Source organism: Drosophila mauritiana, chromosome 3L, assembly GCF_004382145.1.
Source record: "Drosophila mauritiana strain mau12 chromosome 3L, ASM438214v1, whole genome shotgun sequence".
NCBI classification, from domain to species: Eukaryota; Metazoa; Arthropoda; class Insecta; order Diptera; family Drosophilidae; genus Drosophila; species Drosophila mauritiana.
The window spans coordinates 8,685,007-8,699,085 of NC_046669.1; the positions used below are offsets into that span (position 1 = coordinate 8,685,007).

Below are 14,079 nucleotides of genomic sequence, written 5' to 3' on the forward strand. Positions count from 1 at the left end.
CTAAAACTGGCTCGAGCGGAAAGAAGATGCCAGTGTGGAGCTGCGTTTACATACCGCAGAGAAGAGCAAACAGACGGACACTTTCTTTTATCCCATCCGGGGGAATCATGCGGCGCTGCACGCGTGCGCAGCCCGGCAAATTGGGTATCAGTGCCAGTGCCAGGCATTTCTATCACTTTCCTCGCCCAGAAATCGGTTTGTTTTTGTCTAGAAGCGGTACGCGTAAATTCGAGTAACCACTAAAGCCAATACGAGTTAGAAGCCGAGCACTTCCCATGCGTGAGTGCTCCACATTCTCTCCCGGACCAGGTGAAATAGGCGCCACACGATCTCCGGACAGGAGCGGATTGGGGTGCGAATCATATGGTGAAATTCACTTAATGAGTATAGCAAATGGGTCAACTGGCATTAAAGATTTCTATGTCCTTAAGATTAACATGCTTAAGATATATTTTTAAAATTTTTTTAATTATATTCCACATTTAAAATTTGGGTTCTTTTTAATTTATTATTCGAATATATTGAACTATATTCGAATTTTGTAGAGTATATGGTATTGTTTTACAGGACTATATTGGATAATGCGAGACCATGTTAGATTAGAAAGGATTTAATATTATATTTTAATATATTAAATTAAATTAGATTTTATTAGTTTTTATTGCATAGTATCAGATTATATGCAAATATATATACTGTAGTAGATTACATTTTATAAGATATAAAATAGTTATATCATAAATATTTTATTTTCGTTATGGTGAGAATCTCAATATAGAAATAATGCAGATAAGAAATGACTGTCCACGTTTCCTTTGAGCGATTTGGAGCCGTCCCTGGGCACGGTGCATAGGTTGTCGGGTTCTCTCAATTAGCACCTGAGCAGCCCACTGGGCTGGCCCATCCGACTGTGCCCCCAAAACTCGGGTCTCCAGCGGCTCAGTATCCATTGTGTCACACGCGCGAGTGAACGTCTCTCTCGATCGGTAGCCAATCCGTACCAGCTCCGTTGCAGCAGCTCTAGCTCCAGCTTACCCGAGTGAAAACCGAAAGTGATCCGTACGTCAATCGATCATCATGTCCGCCGGTGGCCGTTCCTCGCAGCTTCTGGCCCTCGTGGCCATCTTCTTCAGCAGCTACATAGTGGGCATATACAGTGCGGCACGTGCCAGCAGTTTGGCCTTAGCTCCACTGTCGAAGGCTAATGAATCCCTGATCCTGGCGAATGATACCCTTCTCGCGGAGGACGGAAACTCCAGCTTGGTCCACAGTGGATCGCGACATCCTCGCTGTAAGTTGAGCTCCTCCCCAGCAGGTTACTCTTGACGAGATCGGCCCGGATGAATGCCGGCAGTTTGTTTTTCCGTTGTGGTGGAAGTATGTGGGTCAGGCCTCAATTATCACCCACTGTGCATGTACCGCAGGTGGATTCTTTAGTCTTAGCTGTCCCCATGCCCTACAATCATCATTGCTTCCGCGGAAAACGTTTCCATTTGCGCATTGCATTTCAGAAATATAAAGTGGAGCCTCGCTAAGTCATATTTGTTGTGTGTTAAGGTTTGATTTCTAGTTGTTCAAGGATAGTAACTCTTCTATATTTAATAAATTATCTCTGATAAGACATTTAATTGTTATAAATTATTATTATTATTATTAAGTTCAAGCATAGTGCTTTTTCCAATTATCTTTCTTAGTATCTTACTACTGTAAAGTTATCAGTTTGGTTTAGAATCATAAAGTTACTATCCCTTCTGTTTCCCATCCCTCCGATCATAATTCCCTCGGATTATCCAGATAATTCAATGACCATTTCTTTCGTTTCCAGGGTTTCCCTTCTATACAATCGGTCGCTTTTCCAACGACATCTGTGTGGGCAACAACCTGCTCCTGGGCACCTGCGTAATCAACGGAGAGTGCAGCGACAACAGCGGCGTGGCGGCGGGCAGCTGCTCCTCCATCACAGCGCAGGCCATTTGCTGCATTTGTAAGTACTTTCGGAAACGTTCAAGTTCCTCCATCAAGTAATCAATAACAAACTATGATTGCAGATCAAAGGACATGTGGAGCAAGTACTTCCTACAACAATACGTACTTTTACAACAGCAATTATCCGGCTCCATATGGCGGCGGCGGACGGTGTTCCATTGTGGTCACACCACCGGATTCGTCGATCTGCCAGCTGCGAGTGGACTTCCTTTCCCTGTCGCTGGCACCACCATCGGGCGATGGATTCTGCTCCACGGATGCCCTGACCATCACTGGCGGAGCCTCGCAAGTGCCCAGCATTTGTGGCGAGAACGCCGGTCAGCATGTGTATGTGGACTTTAATGGCGTCAGTCCGATTACCATCTCGGTGGCCACATCCGGAAGTTATACATTCAACCGCAACTGGCAGTTCCAGATAAGGATGCTGGGGTGCACGTCGGCCACTTTGGCGCCAGCCGGTTGCCTGCAATACTACATGCCCAGCAGCGGCACCCTGGCCAGTTTTAATTACAATTCGGCGGCGGCCTCCGCCCTCAATTCCATTGGAGTGCAAGGCACGAGGCAGTTGGCGAACACCAAGTATGGTATTTGCATACGCAAGGCAGCGGGAATGTGTTCCATCACCTACAGCCAGGTTGGCTCCGATACGTACTCCTTTACGCTGACCAACGATGTGGGTGCAGTGGATCCCACTCTGCTGGCCACCTCATCTGTTCAGAGTCAGGAATGCACAACGGACTACATCATAATTCCGTCGCCAACGCAGGGCGGCGTTGCGATGCCCAGCGATCGCTTTTGTGGATTGGGTCTGGTATCCACGACCACATCGGCGAAGCCATTCGTTGTCTATACAGTCACCGATGGTAATGAGGATATGGACATATCGAATCGCGGCTTCTACTTGTCGTATTCGCAGAACGCATGTCCAATTCTGTAAATATGGTATAAAATAAAAGACTTGATAATCATAGCATAACAACAAACCATTTGCATCACAATCTGGAGAAGAGAAATTGGGGATCCTTTCGAGGAATTTTGACGAAGCATCTGGTAAATTTAAACATTCGAAAGTGTAAAAACAATAACCATTTCCGATTTAAACCTATATTCGTTTGATTTCGTGAACTTAGCAATTAGCAAAAATGATCTAATAGGAATTTAAAACGAATTCCAAAAAAATATCTGTAGTATTTTGCGGTTTTGGTGACAAAAGAGTTAGCGGTTTAAAACGGAAATGTATAAATTTTCCTAACCGAAATTGATATTTGAATTAGACCACTGACAAATAGTTTAATATCTTTATGCTTAGTACCTTTATGAGGTACATTGCGCATTTAATAAATATTGCAGTCTTTACTTCTAAACAAACAGATGACTAAGGCGGTTTTAAGACAATAACAAAGGAATTATCTAAGCTTATTTTTATGCTGTGCATTAGGACAACACTGCCAGCCGAGTGAGACTGTTGATTTCGGCCTCCAACTCTTTGACCTGCAATAAAAACCCAGTAAATATGTTGCATGGAAACAAAACTACGGCACATTACCTTATTTTCGAAATGCGACTTAACTTTCTTGTCGGCCATCAGTTGGAAGGCTTCGTTATCCAGACGCATGCGATACCGCTGCAGTTCGGAGACCAACTTCTTCAGTTTTTTGGCATTGGCCTTCTCCATTTCTTCTCGTTTCTCCGGCGTCAGAGCCAATCCATTGCTCAATTTTAGGCCAAAGGAGCAGAGTGCTCCTGCCGACGAGAAGAAGCTGAGTTTCTTCGAAATCTTTGAGCTTTCATCAAACAATTCCAGTTCCACGTCTTCGCAGCGTGATAGCACCTTGATCTGCGGCAAATGACGACGAAGCACCCCTTCCGAGTCCGTGTTCTGTGCAAACAAACTGAGGTGCGGAAGATGGCGCTTGCTGATCTCATTGCGACTCTTAACCTGTCGCACGTTATGGCAGATGTTCACTATTTCGTTGACCTCTTCCTCCAACTTCTCATCCTTGTAGTCGGACAGTTTAAGCTCTATATTAAGGGGCACATGCTGCAGCAATTCGGAAGCCACAAAGGGAGTATACGGGGCCATGGCCTGCAGTCCCCAGCTAAGGCAAGCGGTCAGGGTGCCCACATGGATGTAGGCATCAGCACTGCCATTTCCTATCGCAGTTTTGGTGGTTTCCTGTGGATTTCAGCAGCTTTTGTTGATGCACAATAACAATTGAATGACAACGAACTTACCAAGTAAGTATCACAGAGATTTTGATAGAAAAAGGTCTTTAGGGCTGCTGTGGCCAAGTGGAAATTGTAGTTGCTGTAGCTCTGCGAGCAGACAGACAAGGTCTCCGCGAGGCGTCCGATTATCCAGCGATCCCAAAGGCCCACATTGACACCTTCAAGTGTCTCAAACTGATGCAGCGAGATTCCCAGTCCCTTGGCAGAGCCGAGGGTAAATCGCATAGCTTGCCATATTTTGTTTAGGAACAGCTTATTGGTGTAGCAGGTGTTCACATCGAAGCTAATGAAGTGGCTCTTGATGTTGTGGCTCATCAGGGTGAGGCGTAGTGCATCGGTGCCGCACTCTTGGATACCATTGGGGAACATTTGCGTCATTCCAGTCGTGGAGGCCTTTAACTCTGAAGGCTTAATGATGCCCGCCTCGCACGATTGCTCTAAGCCAGCCTTCAGGCTCTGCAGATGTAATATATCGTTAAATATTATTCTTGGTAAGAATGGCCCAACTTACCTCTAAACTGGCGCCCTGAACCACCTGCTGTGGGGCCACGATGTTGCCGAGGCTCTTGGACATCTTCCGGCCATGGGCATCGCACACAATGCCGTTCAGCAAAATTCTCTGAAAGGGTGCCTCGCCGGTCAGCTTCAGACCCAACATCATCATGCGCGCCACCCAAAAGAAGATAATATCATGGCCAGTCTGCATTATGTCCAAAGGATACCTTTCTTTGTAGCTCTCCTCCGGCCAACCGGCCGTGGAGAAGGGCAGCAGCGATGATGAAAACCAAGTGTCCAGTACATCCGGATCGCGTTTCAATGTAAATTCTTCGCTACCAATCAGTTTCATGGCTTTCTGCCTGGCTGCCTTCTCGTCAAGAGCAGCCACCCATTGACTGTTTCCCTGGGAGTCGATCACCTCGTACGCGGGCACCTGATGCCCCCACCACAACTGCCGGGAAATGCACCAGTCGCGGCTATCCTGCAGCCAGCGTTCCCAATCCGTTTCGAAGCTCGGAGGCAGGATTTGCAGACGTCCGCTATGCAGTTCAGATAAGGCATCCTTTGCCAAGTCCTTGCACTTAAGAAACCATTGCGGCAAGATCATGTACTCTATAACGTCCTTGGAGCGCGAGCAGATGGGCAACTGCATGGTATGAGAGCGCACCTGGCGCAGCAAATCCATCTCTTCCAGGCGATTGACGATGAGATCTCGCGCCTCGAAGCGCGGAATGCCCTTGAACTCAGAATAAGCATCCACCACAAGACCCGTTTCAGTGAATACCTGGCGAGGTTCAAGCTTATGGCGAGTGGCCAGCTCGAAATCAAATTTGTCATGGGCTGGTGTGATTTTCACTGCACCGGTGCCAAACTCTTGGTCCACGTTGATATCGAAAACGAGTGGAATGGTGTCGTCACGGAAAGGATGCTTGAGCTTAACCTGATCAATGTTTCGGTACTTGGCGTAGCGCGGATCCAGCGGATGTACTGCGACAGCTACATCACCCAAAATTGTCTCTGGTCTAGTGGTAGACACCACAATCTCTTCAACCGAACCATCGGGCAGTGTTTCGCCATCCACTACATGATAGGCGAAATCGTACATTCTGCCAAAGAGTACTTTGCGGTCGTATCCGGGAACGGCTATTTCTACCGGCTCCTTGATCTCCACACTATCTACCTCGATATCAGATATGGCGGAACGTAGAGCGGTGCACCAGTTGACAATCGAGTTGCGCCGTTGAATTAGGCCTTCTTCAAAGAGTCGCTCGAAAGCAACGTTGACCGCATGCGCCTGCTGCTCATCCATTGTGAAGTATTCTCGTTGCCAATTCAGTTTGCAGCCGAGTTGGCGGAGATCCTGTACGATACCTGCACCCTTTTCCGCCTTCCAGCGCCACACTTCGTCCAAAAAAGCAGAGCGTCCCAATTCATGACGGGTTTTCGCCTGAGAAGCGGCAATCGTGCGTTCCACGACCACCTGGGTGGCGATTCCCGCGTGATCTGTGCCTGGTACCCAGTCCACCTGGTAGCCGAGCTGTTCGCGCTGGCGGGCAATCACATCCTGCACGGTGGCCATCAGTGCATGGCCCAAATGCAGATTCCCGGTTACATTTGGTGGCGGTAGAAGCATGCGATATGTTCCCCGCTTGCAACTGCTGGCTGAAGCCTTGGGCAGATTAGCCTGGCGATGCTCCCGCTCCCAGTAAGCATTTTCCACTGGTTTTGGCTGGTATCCTGCTGCCAAAGGAAGCTCCTTAGCCGCATCTAAAAGTGGAAAAAGGTGAGTTCTTTAGCCGGCACTGGGTTTTTGAATGAAACTGGAGGTAACGCACCTTTAAGGGTACTGTAGTATAGGGAGTAAACCCTTGGCTGACACAGGTGCTTGTGTCTAAGCAGTTTACTGGTGGAATTCCTAATTATTTGCATTTTTAATGTTGTGTTATGTTGTCAAAAAAAATGTTTTTGTAATCTTTGTGGTGATGGTATAAAAACAGCTGATGGGATAATCGATATACGGATTTTGGGCGCCAATTTTAAACGAGAAACGGTAAAGCTTTCCTCCTCAATGTTTTTAAAACTTTTTCATTATTTATTTGTTTTGTCAAAAGAGAAAAAAAAAAACAACTAAAGGGCTACGTATGTGAATATCAGGATCCAAGTTAGTTATTTTTTTAATATAAAAGGGAATCATTTATTAAGAAACCATGAATTTAAGAATCCAAAATTACAGAAAAGTACATAGCAAATAAATACATTAGCAAAATATATAATTTTCAGGCACTGACACTGCATGAGGTGTAATGACCAATGAGCCGGTCTGCTTCCCGGTAACCCGCCTCCACAGCTCCGTGAACGGTGGAAAAGTGATTCCTGCTGGACGCCTCTCCGGCAAAAAGGAGGCCTAAATGAGCATCTTCGCCCAACACAGGAGACTCCAGATCCCAAGGGCCCGTATTCCTTTCATCGGCCATAACTCCACGATAACTCCAACTGCCACGGAAGTTCGGATTCGAAAACCAGGAGCTGCGAACGAAACGCTTTGGCATCGGAATTTCGAAAGTGAGGAATTTTCGGAAGAGCCAGTACAAGCCCTCGAGAACTTTCTCATCGGACAGGGTCTCCATGTGGCGTCCATGCGGACCATTCACCCAGGCCATCAACATTCGGGGCTGACAAGTGATCATGTGTACACCGGTTATACCCTCCACCCAGAAATATTCCGTCTTTCGCAGTTCTATCAGATCCTCTTCCAGCCAAAAGCAGAAGAAACCCACCCAGCCGTCAGGAAGAGGTTGCTTCTCATACTCCAAATACAGTTTGTTCACAGTGCCCAGGGTGAGGCTGCGAATGGCATTCACCTTGGCTGCGGGCAGCGGCGGGACGAATAGCTTCTCGTGCTGCTCCTGCAGAACTCCCAGGGAAACGGTGCAGATGACGTGATCCGCCTCAAAGTAATCGCCATCCTGGCAGCGCAGGATTACCTTACGGGGGCACGCCAACTCGATCTTGATGACCTTCTTATTCAGTTGAATGCGTCCTTCCAGTAGACCTAGCTCCTCTGGCGTATCCTCGCTGACCTTCATCAGCAGGCGCAGGAAGCGCCGGTAGCCCTTCGTTCCCCAGTGGAGCAGCTTGTCGCCATCACATTCGTGGTACTCGATGTGTTCCCTCACGGAGACCTCGAAAAGATTGTCCGCACCAATAATAGAGCTTTCATGCTTCGCAAAGGTATTCAAAGCCTCACTAGCCACATCCCTATTCACTTGGGGTAGCTCGGACTCCATCTTGCGCCAGAAGGTCTGCGTCAGGTGCGTGCCAAAGGATCCCACAACCGGATGAGGTCCACTCGGCATGCTCTTTACAGCAATGTCGTGAATGGCGCAGGCCAACTCATGTGGAACCACCTCCTTGTTGGATCTCACCCTCTTGATGGGACCGTAATATTCGCCCGTCTCGTGCAGGATACCCATATCCTTGACCATGTCGTACACACAATTTTGTTGCTTTCCATGACACCACTGGGCTCCCAAATCGATGACGTTGTCACCAAAATACACGGTGTTGATCCGCCCGCCGATGCGATCCTCCGCCTCCAGGATCTGAACATTCTGGAAATTGTTCTGCAGGAGTCGAGTGGCGGCGGCTATGCCCGAAACTCCTGCTCCGATTATGAGTATCCTAGAGGAGGCACGACATTTTTCCATCCTGAAACGTTGGTAGTTAAGTTCGACCGAAAGAGCAGACGATCAACGAGCTACTGATGAAGTTTTCAAGTTGTGGGCTAACTTGGCAAGTGATGGATGCTGCATTTCAATGGCTTCCCTGCGGTTTGAACACAACTTTTTGCACACTTTTCAGGTTTTGAGCCACAAAAATGTAACATTGAGAATCCGTGTCACAGAACATAAAAGTCGTCTTAGATAATATTGTTTTTGATTTTATTACTTACTATGCTGCGTCAAAAATTACGTTTCATAAATAACTTAAAAGTGGCATTTATTCTTATTTGGCGCTGCTATTGCAAATGAAATTTCCACACACAAAAAGAAAGGGAGCTTAATAAAAAATGTTTGCAAAGATTTCAAATACGATAGGTTTGGGCTCGATAACTTATGGTGCTGCCAACCCATCGAACTCGAAGAAGTTGTTCAGCCCTGCGAGCTATCGACTCAGTGCGATAACGATTAAAGGCTACGCAAGCAGAAACAACAACAACGTCCCAGGCGAAGAAAATGTATTAAAACCTTAAAAAACCACGAAAATCCATGAAAATTGCACCCAACTAGGAATTAGACGTCACTCCCAACACCAGCATGGCATCTGCTACGGTAAGAAATGTATGTATGCCGCACTAACACCTAACAAGCTGCTTGATTGGGGTGCCATTCTGACAATACGATCCGAGGTTTTCCACGAAATCTCCTATTTTACAACGAGGCAAGCCAAACTAATCCCACATACGTGTTACACAGGTGCCGCTGCTCGACGATGACACGATACCCTTTGGCGAGGAGGACGAGATGCGGGATCCCAGTCGCGCGGGTCAGAAATACACGTATGCAGAACAATAATGTTTGTTGATCAATTCCATTAACCCCAACCCAACCCAACGCGTGTTCTCCACAGGCACCCGTACGTTACCTTCTTCCACCTGTTCTTCAGGGGCGCCGCCATCCTGATATATATGTTCTGCGGTTGGTTCAGCGACTCCTTCATCACCAGCTTCGTTTTCGTGGTGCTCTTCCTGTCCGCCGACTTCTGGACGGTAAAGAACATCTCGGGAAGATTGCTGGTCGGTCTCCGCTGGTGGAACTACGTCGACGACGATGGCGTATCGCACTGGGTGTTTGAGTCGAAGAACGTGAGTCACGAGCTTAGCTAACTAGATTGCCCTTGATAATGAAACGCAGTCTGAATCCTACCAGAGCCGTGTCAACAAGAACGAGCAGCGCATCTTCTGGCTGGGACTCATCCTCTGTCCCGTCTTCTGGGGCCTCTTCTTCCTGTTCGCCCTATTCGGCCTGAAGTTCAAATGGCTACTGCTGGTAATGATCGCCATTGCGCTGAATGCCGCCAATCTGTATGGCTACGTCAAGTGTAACTATGGCGCCAGTAAGGATCTGAATTCCGCCGCCACAGACTTTGTGAAAACGCAGCTGTTCAAGAATGCCGTGGACATTATGACAAGGCCCAGTGGCGCCCCACCGCCAACCAATGTGCGTCCAACGGGAGTCGTTTGAGCTGGTGGACACTCCATCTACTAAGTCACCTTGCCACCGTCTGCTGCAGCGCATTCCAAAGAGTATTTGACGCTTCTTCTGGCGCGGACCACGACCTTCGATCGGCATCGCTGTCTGTGTACCATATGTAAAACTTAATTTAGCCATACTGCAATCTACCATAATCATTTCTTACTCTTACTCGGATTAAAGGACCGCATGTGCGTGTGACATGCAACCAGTATGCCACATAGTTTTATTTCGAATGGTTTAACTACAAATTTAGGAATAGATCTTAAAAGGGATTCAGATTTAGCGAAATGTGTAATATTTTTATTCTCTGCATCTAAATCTGAATACGAAAGACGTGTGGCAAATTATTTTAATTACTGTTAGATTATTATAAATTATTTAGTTAAGCTTCCTTTTTGACATTTTTGTGTCATATATAAAACCTTCGTATAAAAAAGAAGCGTAAATATAATCATTTCTGCATAAAATATATATTTACATATAAAAAAAACTGATAAATTTGTAGTTTTTTCGTTAGTGGCAATAACGGTTTATAGCCGAAACGCAGTGTGATAGTGCTCACCACAACTGAGCTTTCCGGCTCAGTGAGGGACGGGCACACTGTCGCAAAGCACAAAACAGAATAGTCGGACGGAAACGGAATCGAAAAGAAAGAAATGCAATCTGACCCGTAAGCGGGGGCGTGGAACAAAAGTTTTTGCAGCCCGGAGCGAGTTTCATTGTTAGCTGCAGAGCAGCAGTGCCGTAAATCCGTCAAATCCCCGCCAGAACCGGTGACGTACGCACTGCTGTGGGTTCAAAAAAGGGGACTCGAAAGGCGGGATAACCGTGGCGAAGAAGGGCGGAGGTGGAAGGCGGCGTCGACAGAAGCAATCAAGTGGCAACAGGAGATAGCCGGGCAAAATGCAAAAAGTTAATTAGTGGGGGCCAAATCAAATCGGACACCCCGCCGAGGGCGACGCCATGGAATTCGCCGACCTGATAAAGACCCCAAAGCTGGACGGTGTCCTGCTGCACGACCCATCGAATGCGGGGGCGTCGGGTGCAACAGTTGGCACATTGTGCATCACCGGGCACCATTTGCTGCTCAGCGCCCGCCAAGAAACCAGCCAGGAGCTATGGGTAAGTGGGTTGAGGCCTGCCCACCTAATCCGATGTGCTTCGGCTTCAGTGGAGCGCTCATAATTGAATTGGAAATTCATCGTGCTCATCCCCCTCTTTTCAGTTGCTGCACAAGAACATCGACTGTGTGGAGAAGAAGCCTAGTTTGTCGCAGAACATCGTGGTCGGTGGGCTTATCACCCTGAAGTGCAAGGATCTGCGCATTATTTCGCTGGAGATCAAGTGCGGCAAGGAGTTCTTCAACGTGGCCGCATCGCTGGAGGCACTCAGTGCCATCCAGAACACCGAACTGCTCTATCCATTTTTCTACCGGCCCATGTACTCGATCCTGGAGGACGGCTACACGATGTTTAGGTGAGTACATCATGGCTTCACCATAACTAGCAAATTGGCTACAATTCAATTAACCTCCCCATCCAAACGACAGGCCCGAGCTGGAGTTCGCCAAACTTATAAGCGGGGTGGGCATGGGCGGTGCGTCCTCGCCGAATGTGGCCAACATAACAATTTGCATGCCATCAACTTCGACATCGACGTTGACTGTGGGCGCCGGCATACCCCATCCTCTGCAAAATGGCTTTGCGATAGACGCCCTTGCGGGTGGTGGTGGTAGTGTGGGAGGTGGTGCGCTTCAAAGTCCCCAGGCCTCCTGCGAGTGGCGCATCACCAACGTCAACAGAGACTTCAGCGTCTGTGCCACATATGGCGCCACGCTAATTGTACCTAAAGCAATTACGGACGAGCAGATAGTGCTCTCTGCTGCGTTCCGCGATGGCGGCCGCTTCCCCGTGCTCAGCTACAGGCATGAAAATGGCGTAAGTCATTGCATCTACACCAGCAAATTCTATTAAATTAATTCAATGATTCATATTTGCAGGCCACGCTGATGCGAAGCTCCCAGCCGCTGTCCATTCAGGGCATCAAGCGCTGTAGAGCTGACGAGGCTATCCTCAATCTGGTGCTGGGGCGCAGTCGAAAGGGGTTCATCGTGGACACCTGGGGTAAGGGCAAATCGAATACAGAAACTGACCTGCACTACTCGCAGTGGAAGAAGGTAAACCGTTCAATTGGAAACGTCAGTTCGCCCGCCTCTATCTTGGACAGCTTTGCTCGGCTGATCGAAGCTTGCAACGATTTGGGGTGCAGTACTGATAAATGGCTATCGCGACTGGAGAGCAGCGGCTGGCTTAGTCTCGTGCTGAACTCACTGAACGCCTCTTGTGTGGTGGCCCAATGCCTGGACCAAGAGGGTAGTCCAGTGTTAGTGCACGGGGCTAAGGGGTTGGATTCCACGCTTATTGTCACCTCACTGGTGCAGATCATTCTTAATCCCGACTGCCGGACAGTAAGGGGGTAAGTTAACATCTTCTAATTGCCTTGAATAAGATGTTTATGTCGTGTTTCCTTTGCAGCCTGCAGGCTTTGATAGAGCGCGAGTGGATCCAGGCGGGACATCCGTTTGCCTCACGTCATCGCTTCTCATGCTACACACCAAATCAGACACGCAATAAGACCTCCGGTGCCACTTTCGTACTCTTTCTGGATTGCATTTATCAGCTTTATACGCAGTTTCCCTGCAGCTTTGAATTTAGCACTCAATTGCTGATCCTTCTATTCGAGCACAGTCACTTTTCGCAGTATGGAACTTTCCTATGCGATTCAGAGCGGGAGAGAAACGAACTGAACGTGCACACCAGGACGACTAGCCTGTGGTCTTATTTGAACCGGCCTGATGTCCTTCAGACATTCTTGAATCCGCTGTACGAGCCCAATGCCAATGTGATATGGCCATCGGTGGCGCCCATAAGCTTAGAGCTGTGGAGTGGTATGTTCAAGAAATTAATATATGAAAGATTACTAATTAGTATGCATTTTAGATCTCTATTTGCGGTGGGTGATAGATCAACGTAGCTCAGTCACAGTCATGTCGCAAATTCAGGAACTGGTCACCCGTGAGAAGGAACTCCGGACTCAGGTAAGTCCAGTTGATTATAGATAGCGAAATTTTTACTGATGACACGTACCTTTTAGGCCCTCAAACTGCGCAAACAAGCCATGGAGCTCGGCCAGGAAGTGTCAACCCTGATGAAAAGTGGAAACGATACATAGTCGGCTACCTCAGATGTTCTCTATCTTTTAATCTCCTGCATGATATACACTTATTTTTGATACGTTCTGTTGCAAGATTTCGACAATTATTTAAGCACATAGCAAAACTAATGTTAAGTCACTAAAAGTTCCATTTACAAGAAATTATGCTGAAGGAAAAAGAAAATAAACAAGGTAATTAAATTATTGGATAAACCATAGGATCTGCTTTTGGATCAACTCAAACACTCAATTTTAGACATACTTGTGTCCATTTTTACTAGCTATACTTATATTGCATAAGTTCTGCAAAGTAGTAAGAAAAGAAAACTTAAAGAGGATCTACTGTAACTTGAAAACTCTCCTTGTAAAACGCTCTCTACTCTCAGACTCAGATTGGGATTCGAAACTGCACAATGCAACTATCAAATATATGGGTCAATTTTTGACGCATTTACTTTTATGGAATTTTTAGCGTATAAGTCTCCAAAATTACCTATTTATAGTACTTACTTGTGTCAGTTATTTAGTGGTCAACAAGCCACAGATCAAATTAAGTATTGTAAACTCAAAAGATTTGCCTTTTTCGAAAAAAAATTTTTATGTAAATTTGATTAAATCGCATAAATTTAAAGCTTCAAAAGCGTTTACATTAAAAATATGCTGTGCATGCGTTGGTATATCCAAAAACAAATATTGTAAATTATATACTTATAAATGTTTGTAGCTGTTATTCATTGTGCGTTTATTTCGAATTGTGATCAAATTTGAAATGACAGAAATTTGTATGTAATTTACATTCATATTTACATTTGTATTGTGCGTATTTTGAGTAATTATCGCTTAAGTGCAATAAATACGTGTTAATTTGCAGATGTCATCTCTTTTGCAATCACAGGAT

At 46.7% G+C, this 14,079-nt stretch overlaps 5 protein-coding genes and 1 long non-coding RNA gene across 9 annotated transcripts; 3 read left to right on the forward strand and 3 right to left on the reverse strand.

Annotated features, from left to right (window-relative positions):
- Positions 1-768: 768 nt before the first annotated feature.
- LOC117139743 lies at positions 769-2,964 on the forward strand. Its single transcript, XM_033302304.1, has 3 exons — positions 769-1,291; positions 1,826-1,984; positions 2,049-2,964. Exons 1-3 carry the CDS (start codon positions 1,078-1,080, stop codon positions 2,921-2,923), a joined length of 1,248 nt encoding a protein of 415 aa, XP_033158195.1. The 5' UTR covers positions 769-1,077; the 3' UTR covers positions 2,924-2,964.
- LOC117139744 lies at positions 1,727-2,180 on the reverse strand. The gene is made up of 2 exons (XR_004459378.1): positions 2,093-2,180; positions 1,727-2,036 (listed from the first exon to the last, which is right to left on the reverse strand). It is a non-coding gene; the product is annotated as an uncharacterized LOC117139744 (long non-coding RNA).
- A 308-nt stretch (positions 2,965-3,272) lies between the features above and the next one.
- LOC117139740 (valine--tRNA ligase) lies at positions 3,273-6,805 on the reverse strand. The gene is made up of 5 exons (XM_033302297.1): positions 6,549-6,805; positions 4,727-6,480; positions 4,222-4,671; positions 3,533-4,162; positions 3,273-3,477 (listed from the first exon to the last, which is right to left on the reverse strand). The coding sequence occupies exons 1-5, from the start codon at positions 6,640-6,642 to the stop codon at positions 3,421-3,423; spliced, it is 2,985 nt and encodes a 994-aa protein (XP_033158188.1). The 5' UTR covers positions 6,643-6,805; the 3' UTR covers positions 3,273-3,420.
- Positions 6,806-6,882: 77 nt separating this feature from the next.
- Positions 6,883-8,617, reverse strand: LOC117139741 (spermine oxidase). Its single transcript, XM_033302298.1, has one exon. It carries the CDS (start codon positions 8,418-8,420, stop codon positions 6,990-6,992), a length of 1,431 nt encoding a protein of 476 aa, XP_033158189.1. The 5' UTR covers positions 8,421-8,617; the 3' UTR covers positions 6,883-6,989.
- A 271-nt stretch (positions 8,618-8,888) lies between these two features.
- On the forward strand, positions 8,889-10,179 carry LOC117139742 (uncharacterized Golgi apparatus membrane protein-like protein CG5021). 4 transcript variants are annotated; one of them, XM_033302299.1, is made up of 4 exons: positions 8,889-9,053; positions 9,189-9,271; positions 9,343-9,577; positions 9,627-10,179. In XM_033302299.1, exons 1-4 carry the CDS (start codon positions 9,030-9,032, stop codon positions 9,954-9,956), a joined length of 672 nt encoding a protein of 223 aa, XP_033158190.1. In that variant the 5' UTR covers positions 8,889-9,029; the 3' UTR covers positions 9,957-10,179. The 4 variants fall into 4 exon arrangements, with proteins under 4 accessions (XP_033158190.1, XP_033158193.1, XP_033158194.1 ...); XM_033302302.1 differs by having other exon boundaries at positions 9,642-10,179; XM_033302303.1 differs by having other exon boundaries at positions 8,889-9,044; positions 9,642-10,179.
- A 387-nt stretch (positions 10,180-10,566) lies between these two features.
- LOC117139646 (myotubularin-related protein 9) lies at positions 10,567-13,775 on the forward strand. The gene is made up of 7 exons (XM_033302108.1): positions 10,567-11,090; positions 11,194-11,444; positions 11,518-11,905; positions 11,968-12,443; positions 12,503-12,915; positions 12,968-13,065; positions 13,122-13,775. Exons 1-7 carry the CDS (start codon positions 10,932-10,934, stop codon positions 13,197-13,199), a joined length of 1,863 nt encoding a protein of 620 aa, XP_033157999.1. The 5' UTR covers positions 10,567-10,931; the 3' UTR covers positions 13,200-13,775.
- Positions 13,776-14,079: the final 304 nt, after the last annotated feature.

Bases quoted from the DNA above. Each gene is read 5' to 3' on its own strand.
- LOC117139740 (XM_033302297.1), bottom strand. From the start codon at position 6,642: ATGCAAATAATTAGGAATTCCACCAGTAAACTGCTTAGACACAAGCAC. The intron at 6,481-6,548 runs GTGCGTTACCTC...TTCCACTTTTAG, and splicing joins ATACTACAGTACCCTTAAAG to ATGCGGCTAAGGAGCTTCCT. The intron at 4,163-4,221 runs GTAAGTTCGTTG...TGAAATCCACAG, and splicing joins ATCTCTGTGATACTTACTTG to GAAACCACCAAAACTGCGAT.
- LOC117139646 (XM_033302108.1), top strand. From the start codon at position 10,932: ATGGAATTCGCCGACCTGATAAAGACCCCAAAGCTGGACGGTGTCCTG. The intron at 11,906-11,967 runs GTAAGTCATTGC...TCATATTTGCAG, and splicing joins GCTACAGGCATGAAAATGGC to GCCACGCTGATGCGAAGCTC. The intron at 13,066-13,121 runs GTAAGTCCAGTT...CGTACCTTTTAG, and splicing joins AGAAGGAACTCCGGACTCAG to GCCCTCAAACTGCGCAAACA.
- LOC117139741 (XM_033302298.1), bottom strand. From the start codon at position 8,420: ATGGAAAAATGTCGTGCCTCCTCTAGGATACTCATAATCGGAGCAGGA.
- LOC117139742 (XM_033302299.1), top strand. From the start codon at position 9,030: ATGGCATCTGCTACGGTAAGAAAT. The intron at 9,272-9,342 runs GTATGCAGAACA...TGTTCTCCACAG, and splicing joins CGCGCGGGTCAGAAATACAC to GCACCCGTACGTTACCTTCT. The intron at 9,578-9,626 runs GTGAGTCACGAG...AATGAAACGCAG, and splicing joins GGGTGTTTGAGTCGAAGAAC to TCTGAATCCTACCAGAGCCG.
- LOC117139743 (XM_033302304.1), top strand. From the start codon at position 1,078: ATGTCCGCCGGTGGCCGTTCCTCGCAGCTTCTGGCCCTCGTGGCCATC. The intron at 1,292-1,825 runs GTAAGTTGAGCT...TTTCGTTTCCAG, and splicing joins TGGATCGCGACATCCTCGCT to GGTTTCCCTTCTATACAATC. The intron at 1,985-2,048 runs GTAAGTACTTTC...CTATGATTGCAG, and splicing joins GCAGGCCATTTGCTGCATTT to ATCAAAGGACATGTGGAGCA.